Source organism: Xyrauchen texanus, chromosome 38, assembly GCF_025860055.1.
Source record: "Xyrauchen texanus isolate HMW12.3.18 chromosome 38, RBS_HiC_50CHRs, whole genome shotgun sequence".
Lineage (NCBI taxonomy): Eukaryota > Metazoa > Chordata > Actinopteri > Cypriniformes > Catostomidae > Xyrauchen > Xyrauchen texanus.
This window is the reverse complement of record NC_068313.1, coordinates 23,784,079-23,808,235: the sequence shown is the minus strand read 5'-3', so window position 1 is coordinate 23,808,235 and position 24,157 is coordinate 23,784,079. Positions and strand designations below refer to the sequence as shown.

General features: G+C 38.6%; 1 protein-coding gene across 5 annotated transcripts in view; it reads right to left on the bottom strand.

The window, feature by feature from the left end:
• The window catches only part of bcas3 (BCAS3 microtubule associated cell migration factor), a 286,192-nt gene that overhangs the window by 196,727 nt on the left and 65,308 nt on the right, over positions 1-24,157 (bottom strand). For all 5 annotated transcript variants that reach the window (XM_052109835.1, XM_052109836.1, XM_052109837.1 and 2 more), the window contains exons 15-16: positions 19,315-19,579; positions 502-649 (exon numbers count right to left, since the gene is read on the bottom strand). In XM_052109835.1, coding sequence (XP_051965795.1) covers positions 502-649; positions 19,315-19,579 — 413 coding nt within the window. The remainder of the gene's footprint in view (positions 1-501; positions 650-19,314; positions 19,580-24,157) is intronic.

Genomic DNA, 24,157 nt, shown 5'->3' with positions numbered 1-24,157 from the left:
CTAAATCTCCACTTTAACTTTTACATTTGAAGGTCACATGTTGTGCCTGTTTAGATTCACTTTCACATCTGAAAGTGAAAGTTAAAGTGGCGATATACAGTAAAAAAAGGACTTAAATATTGTTCTGTTTCTAACCCACTCCTATTATTCTGAAGATATGGGTTTTAACACTGGGACATTTGGATTACTTTTATGATGCCAAAGGTCTGATCACCATTCAGTTGCATGGACCTATAGAGCTGAGATATGTTCTCTAAAAAAATCTTTGTTTGTGTTCTGCTAAAGAAAGAAAGTTACACACATCTGGGATGGCATTAGGTAAATTATGAGAGAATTTTCATTTTGGGTGAACAATCTCTTTAAAAACTAGGTAGACCAATAGCGAAGTTTAAGACCATAATTTGTCTTACACTTCAGTTGGATTCCAGTTGCAATATTGAAATAAATTGTCATGTATGATGATATACACCTTGAAGTGTAAAAGAATGTGTAAAAACCCACCCAGTGCGCTTGGTGATGGTCCCCAAGGTCATCGGCTGCTTGATCTGTGCCAGAGGAAGCAAGACAGTCAAACTGGGTAGAGGGGACAGGCGTGGGTTACCCATGTTGTTGTTGAAGTTGTTGTAAGATTCTTGACTGGTGAGTTTGGCTGTGAAGGAGATGAAATCAAACTGTGAGTTTATATTCAAATTAACATAAAAATATATTTAAAACTCAGAAGCACTTCAGAAGAAAATCAAAGCTTACACATCTCTTACAGTTAAAATAAAAAGCTGTAAACTCATCTAATGCTCTTCTATACTTACCCGAGTACTGATTGGCACTAATTAGCTCAACATCAACAGCCTCTTTGAAATGTACCACTCCAATCACCATACCTATATTCAACACATTTTGTTTATGCTAACACTTTGTATAAAAAGAGATTATTCAGATGATAGTTCTGGTACTGGATGTGTTTATGACTGTACTTGTACTTGATATGGAGGCATACAATTAACCTTAAGAGGTACGTTTTACATGTCAGGGACTATATCTTCAGGTAGAAGGATGGCACTGATTTCTCTTAAACAGTGTTTAATGGAAATTTGTGCTTTTAATATTTTTGTTGTGTATTACCCTTTTCATTAAAGCATATTAACAACCATGGCTGAAGGGGAACATTCTTTAGCCATTACTATATTCACAATACAGCACCGACCATTTAACCTGATTTCACCTTAAACGTTAAATAACTTAACCATAAATTTGAGTGAAACAAACTTTACTTTGGTTGTTTGTTTCCATATGTCACTTTTTATTCATCTACAAATTAGGGCTTTAACTTTTGATCCATAATTGTAACAAAAAACTTCTCTACAAAAATAACAAACCTTGCGATGCACACACTTCACAAATATGGAACAAAAAGTCGAAGTACTGCTTTTCATTTTTTGTTTTGTTTTTAAACTCCATTATTTTTTCCCCTTTCAACATGCAATTTTTTGGACCAACCCCAATATTCTCAGCGAACATTTTCCTTGGGTCTATTGTAATAATACGGGGAAGAGGGTTTTCAGACAGCAGGAGAAATACCTGAGACACAAAACAATGATTATCTTGGGGCAAAAGCACTGAGAGCAGCCGTGTCACATTGTTGGAGGGGTTTTAGATCATTAGCCAGCCTCTCTGTTTTGCTGTAATACCCAGAAATGCTGCCTTTGTGATTAACCAAAGAGAGGCCATTTAGGCCTCATGGCCCTCGATAAAGGCCGGCTTTGGCTGGAGACATAACACAAACCCCTGCGCCATTCCACACAGGGCCCAGATCTCAAGGGCCCTTCACATTTCAAAACCACTACACCCCAAGCACAGCCACCTTTTGTGTGCAAGAGCAGCAGAAAAGAAAAGGAATTTGAACAGGAAGCAGCCTGAAAACCCATAATGGTGCTTCTGACAAAGAAGAGGAGTAGAGGAAGAAAAATCTTAATGAATTTAGCATCTTTCCAAGAAGGACACACTCTCCTGCTCTACGGTCTTGGCACATTTTGTTAACCCCCTCTAAATCAAAACCTGACTCTCCTGTAAATACAAATGCAAACAGAGTCACACCGGCGAAGCTTAAGCCTCGCTTAGCCGCTGTTCGGATGTCCCGGATAATGTGAAACTCATCATGGAATGACAAAAACCAGAGTGTGGCAGGCTTGGCCGAAACCCTCAAGAATGGCACATCCGAGGGAAGCAAGGCGTCTGGCCAGTCAAATCGATTCTGCTTATAGAGCCGTCATTTGATTAATGGCTCATGTGTGATGGCCTGCGCAGTGATACATGACAAGCCAATGGAAAGAAGATCCATGAATGCAAATCCACAGCCGTCGCAGGCCTAACTCCAAGAGGCCGGCCAGGTCACCCTGTCACCTGACCACTCTGTTCAAGCTGACTTTGAACCATTTGCATTTTCTTCTAATGGCACAGACCCGGGAGACCGGTCACTGATATCTTGTTTTTCTCGCCAATGCTGTTCTATTTGCATCTAATAAAACAATGAAAACAACCAATCCATCTAGATTTGTTTGTAGACTATTTGGGTGATTTGCAAGAAGGAAAAAAAAAGAAGAAAAAAAAAGAGGGACATATGCAATCCATAGCCCATTTTAATTGTATAAACATTAATCTGAATATAAATTATTCAGAGTAGGTGCCATATTGAATATGTCCTGATTGAAAGAGAGGTTGTCAAGGAAATGTAAAGTACAGTATGTACAGTACCTAGGTGTCGATCATTCAGTGACTAAACATTAATACTTCACATAAAGGAAAAACACAGGGATTACTTCGGAAATCATGGATTGCATGGCTGTGTATTGATTTTAGTTTCCGATTCACATACTCTCCATTAAATTTGTTTTATTTGATTAGATTCTAATTCTGATTCATTTGGGTATATATCACTTATAATGTCCAGTTCAATTGCAATTTATTTAGCAGATATAATAATCAACAACCAAAACTGAAGTAAACTTTGAGTAAAAGTAAAACAGCAATCTTGGGATTTTAAAAATCGATAGCAGGTATAATCGGTGTAGAACGCTACGGGAAGGATGGTCAAGGACGACACAGGAAACGGGGATCAATAACTGAAGGTAGGCTTTTATTGCCGTTTTACAAATAGTACTTAATAACAGAACTCATACAGCACACTGAGTTGCTTTTTGCTCACTCTCCCCACTGGAGGCTCGGAGTCTGCTTTTATGCCGCTCTCCTCGTCCTCACTGGAATTAGAGACAGGTGTTAGGCATAATTTAGCTCAGGTGTAAGCGCCCTTACCGCTTTCCTCTCCCGGACGGGCGCTTGACCACGCCCCCGCTGCCACAATCGGAAAATCTATATTTTTTACCCAGCCCCAACAGACTGTGATAAATAAACATGACTTTGGTTATTTTACGATGAAACACACTGAATATACAACACGTCTACCGCTCAAAATTTCTTCGTTCAATCGTGAAGAATAACTATTCAGTCTATGCTAACCGAGATCTAAAAAATGCAGCCTTGACTGGTGCCAATGTGAATAATATTCCTAGGAACAGAATATCACATGGTTTGACAAATGCTGAGAAATTACTGGGCTTTAGCCCGGTCTGGTGGAGCATCTGCAGAAGACCTGCATTCCTGAAAAAGATTCCCAGTTTGGGAATACTTTGATTTATTCTGTTACAACCATTCATGTCTTCTGTGCTCGTCCAGGTTTCCCAAACATGATCCTGTAAGAGCGTAGTTCATAGGAGGTAGGGATTAAGATGGGAGGGTGGAAACAAGGGATGAGTGGAAAGGAACAATGGCAGTGCCTCCACACTCAGGGGGAAGGCGCTGTCATGTCAAGCCCGCCTGTGCCAATTCTGAGAATTATCATTATTAAAATACACACTTTCAGAGAAGTAGAACTAGAAGTGGAAGGGGAGAAAAAAGAAAGGGGTGACCAGAAAGTGCCAGATAAAAGCAATCCTGGTGGACAAAGTGAAAACAAATTAAAGGAACCATTATAAAAACACAGATGCTGCAAAGAAAATAAACCTCACAAGATTTACTGTTTTCAGAAGAAATCAGACATTGGTGGAAACGCCATCAGTAGCCATTTCTGTTGGACTGCCTTTGCCTCCATTTTTTTTTCTTTCCCTTTTTCTCCTCAATTTGGAATGCCCAATTCCCAATGTGCTCCAAGTCCTTGTGGTGGCATAGTTACTAGCCTCGATCCAGGTGGTGGAGGACAAATCTCAGTTGCCTGCGTGTCCGAGACGTCAATCTGCGCATCTTATCGCATTACCGTGGAGGCTTCATGCTATTCTCTGCGGAATTCACGCACAACTCACGACGCACCCCACTGAGAGCAAACCACATTATAGTGACTACGAGGAGGTTACCCCTATGACTCTAACCTCCCTAGCAACCGGGCCAACTTGGTTGCTTAGGAGACTTGGCTGGAGTCACTAAGCACAACCTGGATTCAAACTCGCAACTCCAGGGGAGGTAGACAGCATATTTACTTGCCGAGCTACCCAGGCCCCCCTTTGCCTCTGCTTTTTACAGCATTTTTAGGATTGCAGTGTATGTGAAAATGGCAAACTGCCAGTCTTTTCCCCAACAACTAGTGAATGAAAGTGCTTTTAAAGTGACAGCAGAGATTTCCCCCTGCAAAGTTTTTGGGTTGTAGTACATGCTTTTCCTGTAGTACAGCATCCACTTTAATGAGCAGAAACACTATATGAAAATTCCTGACTGTTACCAGACTTTGTGCCTTTCACTGCAAGGACGGCAGAACTCAAACAAAAAAGTATGTTTTCTATTTGCCTCGTTCCATCTACTGATTTCATTGCAGAATTTGCCGTCTGATTACGAACTATTACATCATGACAAAAGTTGCATGATCGCATAATTCTGCATAATAGCAAAATAGTAACTTCTCAAAGAAAATGTGAAGGCACTCAGGCACATCATTTATTAAACAAAGTATGTCCAAACGTCCCTCTATGGGGCTGTCTGAAATCAGATACAATAGTTTACAAAATATCAGCAGTTACAACTCATCAGAGGAGCACCTTGGTGGTGACAGTGGGAATCTATACTCTTCTGTGGCTCAGATAACAGCCTTACTGAAACCATATGTGCGTGAGTTTATTTGCAAGGCAATTGCATGTGTGTGTGTAAGGAGGAAGCTCTGGATGTTTCACCTCAGATGAGCAGACTTCGTAAACTGTGCATGAGAAGATGAACAGGAAGGCGTCCGCCGACGCAATCAATGCACCTCAGCATATGGCTCTAATCAACAGCACGTAATCCGATCATGTCAATTTACTTATGGGTAAGTGGGGACCATATTCTCTGCTCCCAGTCATGAACGTTGCAGTGTAATTTCAGACATGTCTAAATTAAAATATATGCTGGTCTGTTGATGGAAAGGCACATTTTACTGAATAAATTGGAACTATTTTTATGCATCAGTAAATAAATAATTAAATATATATATATATAAATTATACTGCTAACATGTCCTTTTGTGCCCCATATTAGAAAGTAGGTCGTATGGGTTTGGAACAACATGAGGTTGAGTAAATGATTTTTTTATTCATTAAAATATTTTGTTGATCTTGTTATAACTGAACATTATAATTGGACAATTTACAAATATGAATAAACAGTATAATAATGGAATCTAATCAAGTAAAAAAAAAAAACTTTTAAAAGCAGTGAGACTACACCACAGTGTTGCAGCAGCTGAACGAAAAGGAAATGTATTAGAATTCCCTGCTTCTTGTGTCTGTGCCATGATGGATGTGTTAAACAGCATTGACAAATCATGTTTCCTTTAATTAATGTACAAATTCTCAATAATATTCTAAAAATGTCCTAGACCACAAATGCTATTTTCAATATCCAAACACACAAGCGGTAAGCTTACCCTGCCTGGACCAAGGACTATTTTACTCATTAATGTAATTAAAATATCCAGTGTCCAACTTCAACATCCACCCTGTGCAACTGCCAAAGTTCATAATTACAAATAACGTCTGAAAACGAAGATAATTTTGGCTGGTAGAAGCTTGAAAGCAACCTGGAAGAAATCTGCATAAATATAACTTTTTAAAGAGCCCACAATAAGACATTAAACCCTAGACAATTCATAATTGCTGGTCCTGATTTGAAAAAAATGGCAAAATATACACATCCTGCCATAAATGAGAAATGTAATCCATCTATTTGCTTACCATAAAATTATATTGTACAAACACAAACATTTCAATGCTTTAATTTGCTCAGTGACAATTGTGGTTTTGGTTTAAGTTATATGTAAAATGAGCTTGGCAAAAATACTTAGTTCATGTAAAAGACCTCAAAAACAGCCAATAAAGCTTTAAAAGTGAGTTAAACACATTCCAATAGCACAAGAAATTATTACAAAATAACACAATATACAAACATGCAACATACAAATTCTGAATCATGTTTGCTGTCAGGGAATGGAGGAATGCTGGACTGCATCATGGTACAGAGAAAATATCACTGTGGGACAGTGCAGGGTCTCGGGTCATGAGAAGTGTCAAAATCACATTTCCTCACAGTGGGAAAGGGCAGCGAAACATCATGGCTCACTCTGCCTGATAAAGACACGCCATCCCACTCGAAAACTTTTCGCATGAGAGCGAAACCAACAAAAAAAAATACATACCAGGCCACCCAGCAAAACAACAGTACAGCCCAAATTAGATGTTTACAATCGCTGTGCCAGGGGGCAAGACAACTAGTATGTTAGTAGGAGAAGCTAATATAAATTCATCAGAAATCCTATTATTTCTTTAAAAATATAAGTAGTAAAATATATATTATAGAATCTAAAAATATAAGCTAACAATTATTACACATTACACACTGATATTAGAAAAATGTCCAGTGAAATAGGGAAAACAACTTAATACACTTCTTAACAATAGCATTATAATAATATAATATATTATTATATATATATATACCAGCAAATACCTACTCTACTGAGATAAATATGGATACCGGTTTAATATTCTCTGGAAAGAGTTTTAACAACAAGGAAATGTATAAGTATTATTGTACTAAATGTAAAAAATAAATTAAAAAAATATACATAATTTATATTAAAATAAAATGATAATCAGATTTTTTAATTAAAACATTACATTACAAAATCAATAAATTACCTACAAATATATTAAAAGATCTTAAGCAAATTATATAAAAATCTAAAATAAACTGAGTCTTATAAGCAGAAGCCTCAGAGGAAACATTGATGTTTACTTTTAAGAGGAGGCCATTCAGGACATATCGCAGAGTAACTCCAGTCCTTTAGTTGGATTAGATTCATATCAAGACAAAACGTAGTGGCATGATTCTGGCCCAATTATTTTTTCCTCTCTCTGCCAGTGGAGTGGAACAAGCACTGGCTGCTTCAAATGAAACTGGACAGTAATAAAAAAAGCTGAGAACATACCGCCACACAGAGGCCTTGAGAGGTACTGCATTCAGCCAAGCTGCAGGAATACACAACACTTTGAAACCAGAGTAATAAATCTTTCGGATAGGGAGTCTGAATGGGACAGTACATGATGCAGGGCTGTGGTATGTTGAAACAAGAGCAGCACTTTGATGCCTGGGCTGATTGCATGACTGCTGTTTGAGAAGAGGAGCTGAGCTTTATCTTTAACAGTCAGACAGCCACAGTGACTCGACTCAAGGTTGCTATGATGGAATTTAAGAGTGTGTGTGCAGTGTGTGCCACAAACAAGGGAGGAGACAGTTTGTGATTACAGAGAGTGTGTTTGCTGGCCCTGACCGTGCAGATCAGATCTGATCATCTGGCTGTGTGTCCGACAGACACACACACACACATACATACACAGAGTAAACGAAAGAGATCTGTTGATTGTAAATGATTCGTCACAGGACACACAGTGAGTGTGACATGCTTTACCGCCACTCTAGCAGAGATGAAAGCAAAGACTTCTACCTTGCTCTATAGGCACCAAAGCCCTTACAACAAGAATGAAACATTAAATGGAATATGGAATGTCATTTAATTCCATACTTCATTTGCAGCTGAGCATCAGATATATGGCTTAAGCGTTACACACAAATATACAGTGGGGTTCAAATGTCCAGTGGATAAATTTGCATTTTGTTAAAGAGCTTTTTTCATTCAAAATTAAATTATCAGCTTTAACATTGTAAGAAATACTGAATTGAATAAAACAGGGATGTCAGAATTTTGTAAGATTTAGTATGTCCCCCTTTTGCTTTTATGAGAGCACTCAATCGGGAAACCTTATGATTCAAGGAAATATAACCTTTAGATACACATTTTTTACATCATCAATAAATAGTGACTCATAAATGTTTATAATATATATATATATATAAATATCTTAATATATTGTAATAATCTTTACAAATAATATTTGTTATGCATTTTACATCTTAAAATTTCATTGTTTAAAATTCATCCAAATTCTAAAACTTTATTTAGAGATTTAAATGAGGATACAGAAATCTGGACACGGACTTTTGAACTACACTGCATGCTATGATGTAAAATACAAGGAAAACGTTTCTGACACACAAAGCAGAATTTCCATGGACGGATTGGGACATGCACAGTTGGTCGGCATCTTCTTTTACAGCCATGGTGTTGAGGGAAAGCATCCATGATTCCCTGTGTTTTTTATTTACCATGATGAATAGCACAAACAGGCATTACAGATAAAACAAAACCCAAACAAGCTGTAAGTTGTCTTATAAATGACTCAAAGGAAGAAACTATTTTTTCAACAGAGGATTAACGGTTTCCTGTTGCACGTGGTTTTCATATAGTGTATATATACAGTTTACAGTATATATATATATATATATATATATATATATATATATATATATATATATACATACTACACACACATATACACACACACACACACACACACTCACCTAAAGGATTATTAGGAACACCATACTAATACTGTTTGACCCCCTTTCGCCTTCAGAACTGCCTTAATTCTATGTGGCATTGATTCAACAAGGTGCTGAAAGCATTCTTTAGAAATGTTGGCCCATATTGATAGGATAGCATCTTGCAGTTGATGGAGATTTGTGGGATGCACATCCAGGGCACGAAGCTCCCGTTCCACCACATCCCAAAGATGCTCTATTGGGTTGAGATCTGGTGACTGTGGGGGCCATTTTAGTACAGTCAACTCATTGTCATGTTCAAGAAACCAATTTGAAATGATTCGAGCTTTGTGACATGGTGCATTATCCTGCTGGAAGTAGCCATCAGAGGATGGGTACATGGTGGCCATAAAGGGATGGACATGGTCAAAAACAATGCTCAGGTAGGCCGTGGCATTTAAACGATGCCCAATTGGCACTAAGGGGCCTAAAGTGTGCCAAGAAAACATCCCCCACACCATTACACCACCACCACCAGCCTGCACAGTGGTAACAAGGCATGATGGATCCATGTTCTCATTCTGTTTACGCCAAATTCTGACTCTACCATCTGAATGTCTCAACAAAAATCGAGACTCATCAGACCAGGCAACATTTTTCCAGTCTTCAACTGTCCAATTTTGGTGAGCTCTTGCAAATTGTAGCCTCTTTTTCCTATTTGTAGTGGAGATGAGTGGTACCCGGTGGGGTCTTCTGCTGTTGTAGCTCATCCGCCTCAAGGTTGTGCGTGTTGTGGCTTCACAAATACTTTGCTGCATACCTCGGTTGTAACGAGTGGTTATTTCAGGCAAAGTTGCTCTTCTATCAGCTTGAATCAGTCGGCCCATTCTCCTCTGACCTCTAGCATCAACAAGGCATTTTCGCCCACAGGACTGCTGCATACTGGATGTTTTTCCCTTTTCACACCATTCTTTGTAAACCCTAGAAATGGTTGTGCGTGAAAATCCCAGTAACTGAGCAGATTGTGAAATACTCAGACCGGCCCGTCTGGCACCAACAACCATGCCATGCTCAAAATTGCTTAAATCACCTTTCTTTCCCATTCTGACATTCAGTTTGGAGTTCAGGAGATTGTCTTGACCAGGACCACACCCCTAAATGCATTGAAACAACTGCCATGTGATTGGTTGATTAGATAATTGCATTAATGAGAAATTGAACAGGTGTTCCTAATAATCCTTTAGGTGTGTGTGTGTGTGTGTGTGTGTGTGTGTGTGTGTGTGTATATAACATATTACACACACACAAATATTTTAGGAACTTGTGAAAAATATTGCATAGTGAGGATGTTTTAAAAAAATAATGCCATAAATAGTTTTCACTTATCTCTTAACATCATACAAAGTCCAGTAAACATAAAAAGCTAAATCAATATTTGGTGTGACCACCTTTGCTTTCAAAACAGCACCAATTCTCCTAGGTACACCTAGACACAATTTCTCTTGGTTCTTGGCTGCATATGCATATGCTGTATATATGTAGTATATGTAGTACTGTATATACTACAGTATATGTCGCATATATATATATATATATATATATATATATACACATATATATACACACACACACGTATACTGTATGTAGTATATATGCATATAACCATAGATGCATACTGTACATATAAATAAATACACACACACATATATATATACATATATACATATATACATACATATATATACATACATACATACATATATATATATATACACATACATATATACATATATATACATACATATATATATATACATACATACATACATACATACATACATACATACACATATATATATATATATATATATATATATATATACACAGTGAGGGAAAAAGTATTTGATCCCCTGCTGATATTGTACGTTTGCCCACTCACAAAGAAATGATCAGTTTATAATTTTAAATGGTAGATTAATTTGAACAGTGAGAGACAGAATAACAACAAGAAAATCCAGAAAAACAATGTCAAAAAAAGTTATAAATTGAATTGCATTTTAATGAGGGAAATAATATTCGACCCCTCTGCAAAACATGACTTAGTACTTGATGGCAAAACCCTTGTTGGCAATCACAGAGGTCAGACGTTTCTTGTAGTTGGCCACCAGGTTTGCACACATCTCAGGAGGGATTTTGTCCCACTCCTCTTTGCAGATCTTCTCCCAAGTCATTAAGGTTTCGAGGCTGACGTTTGGCAACTTGAACCTTCAGCTCCCTCCACAGATTTTCTATGGGATTAAGGTCTGGAGATTGGCTAGGCCACTCCAGGACCTTAACGTGCTTCTTCTTGAGCCACTCCTTTGTTGCCTTAGCCGTGTGTTTTGGGTCATTGTCATGCTGGAATACCCATCCACGACCCATTTTCAATGCCCTGGCTGAGGGAAGGAGGTTCTCACCCAAGATTTGATGGTACATGGCCCCGCCCATCAACCCTTTGATGCAGTGAAGTTGTCCTGTCCCCTTAGCAGAAAAACACCCCCAAAGCATAATGTTTCCACCTCAATGTTTGACGGTGGGGATAGTGTTCTTGGGGTCACAGGCAGCATTCCTCCTCCTCCAAACACGGCGAGTTGATTTGATGCCAAAGAGCTCGATTTTGGTCTCATCTGACCACAACACTTTCACCCAGTTCTCCTCTGAATCATTCAGATGTTCATTGGCAAACTTCAAACGGACCTGTACATGTGCTTTCTTGAGCAGAGGGACCTTGCGGGCGCTGCAGGATTTCAGTCCTTCACGGCGTAGTGTGTTACAAATTGTTTTCTTTTGTGTCCCAGTTGCCTTGAGATCAATGACAAGATCCTCCCGTGTAGTTCTGGGCTGATTCCTCACCGTTCTCATGATCATTGCAACTCCACGTGGTGAGATCTTGCATGGAGCCCCAGACCGAGGGAGATTGACAGTTCTTGTGTGTTTGTAACATTTACCTTGTCTCGTTTTGCCCTTACCTCTTCTTTGCCCATTTTGTCCCTTTTCGTCTTCCGTAAGTTTTACTTTTGTCCATTGTTTAGCTCCACAGTCCCCTTGTTAGCGTTCATGTTCTCTGTTATTAGTTTCACCTGCACCCGCCCCCTCTGGCTCTCGCGCTCGCTCACAATCACCAGAGTATTAGTTTCACCCGCACTCGTTCCAATCACTAGATTATTAGTCTCACCTGCACTGTTCGTTTTCCCCTATATATACGCTGCCCCTTCGCTTCACTCTTGTTGGTTATTGTTTAGTTTACCCCTTCGCTTTGCCAGCTCTAGTGTTCCCCTAGCTTCCCCCTGTCTTTTCCTCTCGCTTGTTTTGTTTTGTCATACTCTGATTCCCCGGCTTTGACCTTACGCTCCCCTCGACTACTCTTCTCTGGATTTGCCCTTTTGTACTGTTGCCTGCTTTTTGAATAAAGCTGTTTTACCCCGACATTGTGACTGTCTCAACTTGTGTTCGTTACAGTGTTTCTTGCATTTGCGAATAATCACACCAACAGTTGTCACCTTCTCACCTAGCTGCTTGGCGATGGTCTTGTAGCCCATTCCAGCCTTGTGTAGATCTACAATCTTTGTAGATTGTAATTCAATTCACAAATGTAAATTGTTCCTGACATCCTTGGACAGCTCTTTGGTCTTGGCCATTGTGGAGAGTTTGGAATCTGATTGATTGATTGATTGATTGATTGATTGATTGATTGCTTGCTTCTGTGAACAGGTGTCTTTTATAAAGGTAACAAACTGAGATTAGGAGCACTCCCTTTAAGAATGTGCTCCTAATCTCAGCTTGTTACCTGTATAAAAGACAACTGGGAGCCAGAAATCTCTGATATAGAGGGGGTCGAATACTTATTTCCCTCATTAAAATACATTTAAATGTATAACATTTTTGACATGCGTTTTTCTGGATTTTGTTATTCTGTCTCTCACGGTTCAAATTAACCTACCATTAAAATTATAGACTGATCATTTCTTTGTCATTGGGCAAACGTACAAAATCAGCAGGGGATCAACTACTTTTTTCCCCTCACTGTATTTTCCCATATATATTTATATAGTATGGGTGTTCAAACAATATTGCAACGCTCACTGTACCAAACGCATTATAGTGTAATTAAACCAATCTGTGCAATATTGAGAGCTGCGGAATAGTCTCCAATCGCGCAGAGGCGACGCTGAGCACTCACAGGAAAACAGAGCAAGGGTGTTATGTCCTGGTGCTATAGTACATAAAACGTGTTTTATTTACGACGACATCACCAAGCAACTCTGTGGATTTGTGAGGCAAAAACAGCAGCAGTAAGTATAACAGCCACCTCTCCCAGCCAACACGGAGTGTGACATGCACAGCATGAATCAAAAACAGCAACAATTGCTTATTTAAAAAACTAAAACCACAAGAAACCCGCGATTACATTAGACATATAATTATCTGCTTTTGACTTCAAAATGTAAACAGCTTTGAGAACAACACTTAAGCAAATGTTAAAGGCCGGTAATAATTGAGGTAAAGTTTACATGCAAAGCGAAATGGGGAAGAGGGCAAGAAAAATTATATACGTCGATTTGTGCTTAAGCCAATAAATAATATTGGATAACGTACATATATTGATACGCACTGTATTTGCTAAACATTTTTGGGTGCTCGTATATGTATGTATGTATGTATGCATGCATGCATGCATGCATACACACACACACACACACACATACATATATATACACACACGCACACACGCACGCACGCAAGCCTGCACACACACAGCCAGAACATTAAAACCACCTGCCTAATATAGGCATAATTCTACCTGCTCTTATGGAAAGAAATTGGTCATTTTATTCACCAAAGTGGCAATTTGATGGGATTATTTATCTGTTGTCCAATGTCTGTTTCTTTGCCCACTCAAACCTTTTATTTTTGTTTTACAAAAGTGGCTTTTTCTTTGCAATTCTTCCCATAAGACCTGCACCCCTGAGTCTTCTCTTAACTGTTGTACATGAAATTGGTGTTGAGCCGGTAGAATTCAATGAAGCTGTCAGCTGAGGACATGTGGGGTGTCTATTTTCTCAAACTAGAGGAAGTGAACTTATACTCTTGTTTAGTTGCACATCTGGCCTTCCACATCTCTTTCTGTCCTTGTTAGAGCCAGTTGTCCTTTGTCTTTGAAGACTGTAGTGTACACCTTTGTATGAAATCTTCCGTTTTATTTGGCAATTTCAAGCATTGTATAGACTTCATTCTTCAAAACAACGATTGACTGATGAGTTTCTAGAGAAAACGGTTTCTTTTTTGCCATTTTTGACCTAATATTGACCTTAAAACATGCCAGTCTATTGCATACTGTGGCAACTCAAAAACAAACACAAAGACAATGTTAAGCTTCATTTGACAAAACAAATAGCTTTCAGCTGTGTTTGATATAATGGCAAGTGATTTTCTATTACCAAAGTAGCAATTTAGCATGATTAATCAATGATAATGTGTTTGAGTGATGGCTGCTGGAAATGGTGCCTGTCTAGATTTGATCAAATATGATTTTTTTTTTTCAAATAGTGATGCTGTTTTTTACATCAGTAATGTCCTGACTTATTCTTTGTGATCAGTTAAATGCCACTTTGGTGAATTAAAGTACCAATTTCCTTCCGTAAATGCCAAATCTGTACATTATTCCAAACTTTAGGCTGCCAGTGTAAACTGTATATTACATTAGCTAAACGGCATCAAGGTTAGCCAAACTTTAGCTAAACAGCATCAAGGACTACTAAGGTTTTTTAAAACACAATCTTGTTAGCTCAAAACTGATGAGGACCACCATAGTACAGATGACCAAATGCAACGCAGCAAAAAAAAATAATAATAATAATATTTATTATTTTCCATTGCACTACTCACATCCATATATGTATAGCATGGTTATCATTAACTAATTGGAAGAAAATCATGGAATACAACAACAGTGGCACTTGAAAAAGCATTAACATTCACTTTCCTTGTAATAGAGATAGATAGAATTAAAATAGATTTACCAGAAAGTTATCTCCTAAACTTGAAACTAATAAATGAACTGTCTGTTTACACTGAACAAAGAATGACTTGTTGATTTATCTAACAATACCAAGAATCTCAGGAGAGGGGGGATGTGGCTCCGTAAATAGAGAGGCAAAAACCCACAGATAAACTGGGAGAGGAGAAAGCCTAATTGCGGTTTCTATTTTTACCTTTGAAGGATGTGTCCTTCTCTAGTTCCTTCGCTAAATCAATGAGTTGTCTCGGCAGACAATCGCAAGCCTACTGTTGTGACTACTGTGCAGCAGCATTTCTTATCAATTATTTATTTCTGCCAGCTCCTTTCAAGCTCATAGTCCCCAAATTTAACAAAACAGAAGGAAAAGCAAACGGAAAAGGACGCAGATAGCTTTTTGTCTTTTTGTGTCTGATAACTAACATTTGTTGCAAAGTTTGCGGAAAAGGATTTAATAGTGCAAAAACTACAAAAACAATTTTTATGATTTTTTGATAACGCAAAATGCAGTTTCTTTGGAAGGAAAATGTCAAACAAAAGTATTTGGAAGAAATCCTGTTGTGTCTTCATATTGTTTAGCAAATAAATGGTGCTGTCTTTCAAATTAGAATACTTTTTCCCTTAAATTCAATTAAAAATAGTCTCAATAGCAACACAAATGTTTTATTCTAATATATTAGGAGAATTGCTTTTGTTTACTTTGGCGTGAAATTTAACATATTATTTAGAGAGTATGAAGTGTAGTCATCAAGTGATTTTGTAATACAGCTGAACCCTAAAGAAAATAGTTGAGAAATGGAGCAAAACAGCTCTAAGTATGAGCCCATAGGAGAGGCCCTTAGGGACCACGTGAAGTGCAGACAACTTTGTCTCTTTTCCACAAACTGATTCATCTTAATTCAAAAGCCACATCCTGCAATCCTCCCGTCTTTTGGCTTAAGGAATTATAGAATGATCCTTGAGGTTATAAAATCTGGACAGTGCAAGTTTGGCTGAATGGTGCACTGTTCCAGGCTGCTGTTTCGTAGATTCCTCCATCCTGTTCCCTTTCCAAAAAATGTCACCTCAGAACACGTCGTCACAGTGGCTCAGCAGACGAAGGCTTATAGGACTAATTGTTGACAGGTGGTTCAAATGCCCTGCTTTGAAAAGTCAGTCTGATTTACGACAGTCTTTTGAGGCTCACTTTCACGGGTGCTAGTAACCATTTCTACACGAGACAACATACATTCCCGCAATGTGATGTCACACCCTTGCTCGACTCAAAGTGGAAACAGACAAAAAGTTACTAAAACATTTCAAGACCGCACCAAAAAAGATGAGTTATGGGTAGAGCTGTCAAACTTAATAAAAAATGTATGTTATGCCGATTCGTTTTTAGAATTAAATATAATTTATTTTGCAAATTAAATAGAATTTATTTTGTAAATAAAATAATTCCAGGATATTACACATTATTATGGAAGGCACAGAATCAAATAGACATTACAAAAATTGTAACTTTAGAACTCAATCTTTTTGTTTGTTTTTATTTTCATGTCATTCAGCATGATCGCAGGCTTGCTTCAATTGTTACCATGGTTGTAAAATTTTTATGAAACTCCTAATTTACATAAAAGGTCAGGGAGCATGATTCATTGCATTCATATTTTTTGCCCTGTCTGCCATAATTATGTAATGTTTATCTATTTTGGGTTAGGGTTATAGATATACCTGCGATGGACTGGCGACCTGTCCAGGGTGTCCCCCGCCTTTCGCCCAATGTTAGCTGGAATAGGCTCCAGCCCCCCGCGACCCTGTACACAGGATAAGCGGTTGACGATGGATGGATGGATGGATGGTTATAGATATACTGATTTGATTTGGCAACACTACCCATAACTCATCTTTTTGTGAGGGTGCTGCTTCAGACACTACCAGAAGCCAGACAGGTTGCTGGAAATATAAAACAGGAAGTACCACTGGAAGGGAGGTGGCCAGCACTTCAGTCATAGTGTGTTGTACGGCCATGGCCAAAAGTATTGGCAGTGACATAAATTTTGTGTTTTGCCAAGTTTGCTGCTTCAGTATTTGTAGATGAATTTTTCACGTTTCTATGGTATATTGGAAAACAATGATAAGCATTTCATGAGTTTTAGAGGCTTTATTGGCAAAAACATTCAATATATGCAAAGAGTCAATATTTACAGTGTTGAACCTTGTTCTTCATAACCTCTGCAATTCGCTCTGGCCTGCTGGATATCAGCTTCTGGGCCAAATCCTGACTGATGGCGATCCATTCTTGCTTTATTAGTGCTCTGAGTTGATCACAATTTGTGGGCTTCTGCTTGTCCACTCGCCATTTGAGGATTGACCACAGGTTCTCTATGGGATTAATATCCGGGAGTTGCCTTACCATGGATCCAAAATTTAAATGTAATGATCTCCGAGCCACTTCATTATCACTCTTGCCTTGTGACATGGTGATCCATCATGCTGGAAAATGCACGGATCATCAACAAATTGCTCCTGGATAGTTGGGAGAAGTTGCTCTTGCAGGACGTTTTGATGCCATTCTTAATTCATGGCAGTGTTTTTAGGCAGAATTGTGAGAGGTCACACTCCCTTGGATGAAAAGAAACTTCACACATGGATGGTCTCAGGATGCTTCACTGTTGGCACGACACAGGACTCATGGTAGCGTTCACCTTTCCTTCTCCGGAATATCGATTTTCCAGATGTCCCAAACAGTCTGAAGGGGGCTTCATCAGAGAAAATAACTTTGCACCAGTCTTCTGCTATCCAATCCTTGTACTTCATGCAGAATTTCAGTCTGTCCTTGATGTTTTTCTTGGAGAGAAGTGGCTTATTTGCTGCCCTTCTTGACAACAGGCCATTGTCCAAAAGTCTTCGCCTCACTGTGCATGCAGATGCACTCACACCAACCTGCTGCCAATATTGAGCAAGCTCTGCACTGATGGTGACACGATTCCATAGCCGACTCCTCATGAGGAGACGGTCCTTGCACTTGCTGGACACTCTAGGACGTCCTGAAGCCTTCTTCACTGCAGTTGAACTTCTCTCCATGAAGTTTCTGATGATCCGGTAAATGGTTCTTTCAGGTGCAATATTCTTTGCAGCATTTTCCTTGCATGTGAGGCCATTTTGATGCAAAGCGATGATGGCTGCATGTCTTTCTTTAGAGGTAGCCATTGAGAACAAGAACACAATAATTGGAAGCACTTCTTCCGTCCTTTTATAGCAAACAGTCTGCTCTTATTATCCAATCAGAATGATAGTGATTTCACCTGACTGGCACTTGTTCACACTTTCCCAGGTGCTGCTTATATGATTAGTGAAATTATGTTAGCTGGTCATTTTGTGCCAGGGAAAAAAAACTGTGAAATTTGAGTGGGTTTTTTTTTAAATGCATCTGATCACTCTGCACAATAACGTAGAAACAATGTGAATCAACACCACAACAACTGAAGCAGAAAACTTTGCGAAACTTTTTATGTCACTGCTAATAGTTTTGCAGCTGTGACTCAGGTGGTAGAACGGGTTGTCCACTAATCGCTGGGTTGGTGGTTCGATTCCCGGCCCACATGACTCCACATGTCAAAGTGTCCTTGGGCAAGACACTTAACCCCAAGTTGCTCCCAATGGCAGGCTAGCACCTTGCATGGCAGCGCTGCCGTCATTGGTGTGTGTGAATGGGTGAATGAGACGCAGTGTAAAGTGCTTTGAACACCGCTAAGGTTAAAAAGGCGCTATATAAGTGCAGACCATTTACCATTTGCAGAACATTTTGTCCACAGCTGGTCAGTTTTTTAGAAGACTTTGGGTGACAGAGTAAGAGAGTGTCTTTTGAACCCTTTGAAAAGACTTTGCAAACACCCCATAAGAAACCAGTCTCTACCGTCGATATCATTGTGGCACATTCAGCATGTACGGGGAATTGATTAATTAGACCTATGCTATGTGGACTGGAAAATGTTGATGGGTACATAATACTCGCAGGCATGTTAGCTCCTGTGATAATCAGCACAGAGATGAGAAAAGTATGTGTGCGTGTTAATCTACGTAACAGTCAGAGGTGGTCAGTGTCAGTGCTTGCAGCCAGGGACAGTGTTTGACAAACATCACAGTATTGTGACAGAGGTCAATGGGCTCAACCACAAGGTCTGCTGGAGTGACTTGATTAAGCCCGAATGACCAGGATACAATGACTTACCAATCACAGGTAAAGACAGGTTTTTGTTTTTCTGTTTCTGAAGGAGTCCAATATGGCATATATAATTGTGTGTGTTTAAGAATAAAGTGTGTTAGCTCACCGTGTAGTGGTGATCCAGAAGGGCTACTAGAGAGGCCAGGAACGGGGCTACATCGGCCGCTCTGTTTGCTGCTTAGCTCCTGTTCAATCTCCTCCAGTCCGGCGCTTTTCTGGAAACGGCTCATACGATTGACCACACGTGGAGACATGTGGGTGCGTGCGCATGGCGCTCCGCCATAAGGGTTGATGGGAAAGACATGTGAGGTGCCACGAAGAGTGCTGATGACCACCCAGCGACAGTCGTGGCTGAAGCAGATGTCCTGCACCTAGAGTGATAGAAGAAAATGGGTAAGGAGCTTAAAAACCTTGTGCGGTGTTGGTTGGGGAAACAACTGGATCTATAAACACAACAGGTATACAAAGCATATCGTTTATTAAAACTTCACTACAGGATATTGGTTGAGAGTAGGAGGTAGAAGTTTTTTTTTTTACCATGTGCAACCCTACATCCACATGCATAAACATTGTATTTTGGCTTTAAATTCATTTAAACTGACTGAGCAATGTTCACAACACACTAGACTGTCATTTAAAGTGCTTATACAGGCACAAAGCCAACTAAAGTGCCTCTGGTAAGAAACTGCTTTAAGTTTTTTCATTGAAACCTCCTTGGGTGTAAAGAGTAGTGTCTTTCGTTTAGTTTGATATGCTGCTTTAAATGTATTATTTTTCATGTGTCAGCACTCTGACAAACAAAATGTCCACATTTGTGTATTTTGGGACATTATTCCCTCAAAAGTTGAAAAACAAGTTAGTTACTTGGAACAACTTTCAACATTAACACATCAGTGGGTCATTTCACTTACATCTTGTTATATTTTATTTTAGCACTGTACAATAAGGTTCTATTCAGTAACATGAGTAAATGCATTCCTATATTTACTGTGCATTTTCACATTGAGAATCAATGGGTTTATCTAAAAGCTGATAACTGTTGCTTTCAGAGGCTTTATATGAAGTTAGGATTAAAATGAGCATTTCAAACTGTTCTGAGACCAGCAGGCAGACAGCACACTGGAGGTTAAGTAATTCACTAAATAGGGAGCAAAGAGCTTTCTATGCAGCTAAGTGCATAAACTTTCGACTAAAAGTTTAGTTTCAGGCAGCAGATGAAGTTTGGACCACTCAACCTGTTTGACAGACATGGGAAATGGTCATCAACACTTAGATTCAGAATTTATCATGCTTAATTTTATGGTTGCAGGTGACCGGATGATACTGGCCATTACTTTAATAAGAATGATTAATTCAGCTTTCAAGAAAATCAGCTGCAATGTCTTTAATGTCTCAAAAACATGAATAACCAACACTCTTGGAAACAAATACAAAACAAAATAAAAACATATTTGATAAAAAAAAAAAATATATATATATATATATATATATATATATATATATATATATATATATATATATTTCTATAGCTTGGTGTGATTTAAAATTTCATAACTTTGTCCAGCTGTCAACATATGTGGACATCAGTTTTTAGGGGAAACTATTTTCTCTAGATTTTATTTTTATTTTTACTTATTTACAAATCATAAAGGGAATGGGAAATGCACACAGCAGTCACTCTCAGGATGTTAACACATTACAGCAATACCTTCCTACTTTCAGAGACTTAAGGAATGCTTTGTGTCTTTTCTTTTTGTAACTCATAGGTGTTGTTATATTTTCATAAAGTTTCTGGCAAAGAAGAACAGATAAAATCTTCCAAAAATGTGTCACGGAACAGTTGAAAGGAATGAGAGAGAGCTGTTGATAATAACGCCAACGTGTTGGGTGGAGAAGTTCCAAGCTGATCACCAGATCTCGTTATCGACACGAAAAACCTGAAATTTCAAACCATTGACCTCAAAAGCATCTTACCACACATTACCACAGCCTATAGCACATCCTGTGCATTCTAAGGAGGCATAAACATAGGATGCATTTTTGTGTTTTGCTTGCACTATTTTTAGCACTATCAGTGGTCTATGTCCCCATGTGTAAAATAGATGATATTGGTGTTGTGTCATGTCCCACCATTTTTCAACACCTCAGTGTTGTATTTTTAAGATGCTGTGCAAAATTAAGAATGACTTTTAAAAACATTTTTCAAGAACCTTGTATTCGGATTCATACTTTAATTTCGACACAAAAACACTTTCTTTGTGAACACCTCTCAACACAGATCTCTAAACAGATTGATGGACCATTGCCCAAGAAGTGGTCCAGATTAAAGGAAAGCCAGGGAGATAAACCAAAACAAAATGTCCAAAGCATGTATGTATATCAAGAAATCTTACACTTGGAGTTACCACAGGTCATCAGCAAGGTACACCTAATGGCTTTTTTATGGCAGTTTTTTTATGGATAGTGATCAGTTACTGGAATGCAACTGTCTGATCTGATTCTAGGTCATTCTGCACTATCAGTCTCAGATCAGTTTAAAGGGTGTACACACAAATTCAGAGAGGAGCGATGACTGAAAATCAGTGACCACTTCCTGGTCAGAAGTGATATCATTCCATTTCATTGTTTTGTATGTTTTTTCACATAGCGCCTGATCCACTTAGTTATCAGTGAAAAAGATGCAGAAATGAGAATTATCAGGTGACCAAACAAAGGATTGCAGATGGATTTACTCATCTCAGATGACTTTCTCTCTTATTAAGCACACAAAGGACATGTTCTTATAAATATTGTGTTCCGACTTTTCAATACAATAGCAGTTGATTGCTACTCACTTTAAAGCTTTTAAAGGGACCCCAAAGTATCAAAAGTAGTTAGTGCGGACTACCATTGTACTGAAAAGATGGACTGGTATTTTCATTAAGCCATCTCCTTTGTATTCTGTTTTGGAAAGAAAGTCATACATGTTTGGACCAACATGAAGGTGAATAAATAATGAAAATTGAAATCAATTTCCATTTTTGGGTGACCTATCCCTTTAATTAGAGAGAGGGAACAAAACAAATTAGCTTTTTGGTCAGTCAGGTAATGCTAAAACAGCTAAAACAGTGTATGGCCCCAGGCGATGACGGCCATCAGTGGTGGCTTACAGTATTTACCTTCACACACAGTAAGGTCAGTCCTGAGAGCAAACTGGTAGTCAGAACAAGCACAGTCAGCCAGCCAGCCAGCCAGATAAGGCTGGATGCCTGCGTCCACTCACAAGGCATTATCACTCCATTTATTTGTTCAGCTCAAGATAATGCATCTTGGAGGGTGCTTGCTTTCTGCAGTTTGTGCTGTTTACAATTCCAGATCAAAGCCAATGCATGGCCAGGCAGCAAACCTGGCATGAGCCGGTGACACATTAACCAACTTTCTCATCTCAGCAGAGCTGCGGGCCACACTGGAGTGGAGAATGAGAATGTTTTACACGCTCCGTTCCAGATGCCTGCCATGCCTAGAGGTGCTGGCTAAGGTAATCACACCTTCACAATAAGCAGAAGCAGCAAGAGGAACTTAAACATCACCCACAGGCCAGTACCCAGCCTGCAATTGTGCATTTTGTGACCAGGCACAGAGTGCACTTCAAGGGTAAAGGGATAAAGCAATATATGAATAAAGAAAAGGGATAAACCTCCTGAAATAGACATAATATATAAAGTCCAATATGAGTTAAAAACTACAAGTCTTCCTTATAGACATAACACCTGACTTGGCTTTATACATTTGCATGGCACTCATAGGCAAATAATATATGGTGAAAGAGTTTTTATTCCAATGTAGTGTTAATATTTGTAATGTAAAAATTTTAACTGGGGGAAATATGTCTGGCATGCTTTTAGAGATCAGGCTGAGACAGAATGTGTCAGTGTGAATGTGAGTGTGTGAGTTCTATGAACTAGAGCAGAGATCAGGTTTGTGTGCGTTTCCAAACATGACACAAGCCAAGAAAGTAAGGGTCTATGCCCTTTCGGGATAAATATTAGTTCTACTTAAGCAAATAAAACCTTACAATTTGCCAGCTAAAGGAGATATTCGGGGGGAACAGCTGCAAGGCTAAATGGATGAAACAGCTTTTAGGAGAGAGGAAAACTAAATCACTGCAGTTATTTCCCAAACTGATTTGTGCAATAGACTAATAGATCACAAAAGTAAATTAAACTTTAGAGCACCCAGATAGATTACAAACCCTTGGCAGTCGCTAATGATCAGATCATGTCCTTAGATGTCCGCTTAAACTATTCAACTATTCAAAAAGACCTGTACACCATATAGTCTTATCCTCACTTTAGAAGTTGTTTTAATAATTACAGTGACAAATAAAAACAAACAGAAAATCATATAACTGGTAGTTGACATGAAATATCACAGATGGCCAAGTCCTGATTTGTGACATGCTATATTTAATCTAAAACACATTTTACCAACATTTGTTTAATTTTTGTATAATTAGAGGCATGCTGTTTTTATGACTTAATATTAATTGAGAGACTAAAATATATATATATATATATATATATATATATATATATATATATATATATATATATATATATATATATATATATATATATACACACACACACACACACACACACACACACACACACACACACATACAGGCGTATGCAAAAGTTTAGGCACCCCTGACAATTTCCATGATTTTCATTTATAAATAATTGGGTGTTTGGATAAGCAATTTCATTTTGCTGATTTGAAGTGGTGGTGGTGTAGTGGTCTAAAGCACATAACTGGTAATCCGGTAATCAGAAGGTTGCTGGTTCGATCCCCACAGCCACCACCATCGTGTCCTTGAGCAAGGCACTTTTTACAGGGATTGTCCCTGTAATAAGGGCTCTGTAAGTCACTTTGGATTAAAGTGTATACCAAATACATAAATGTAAATG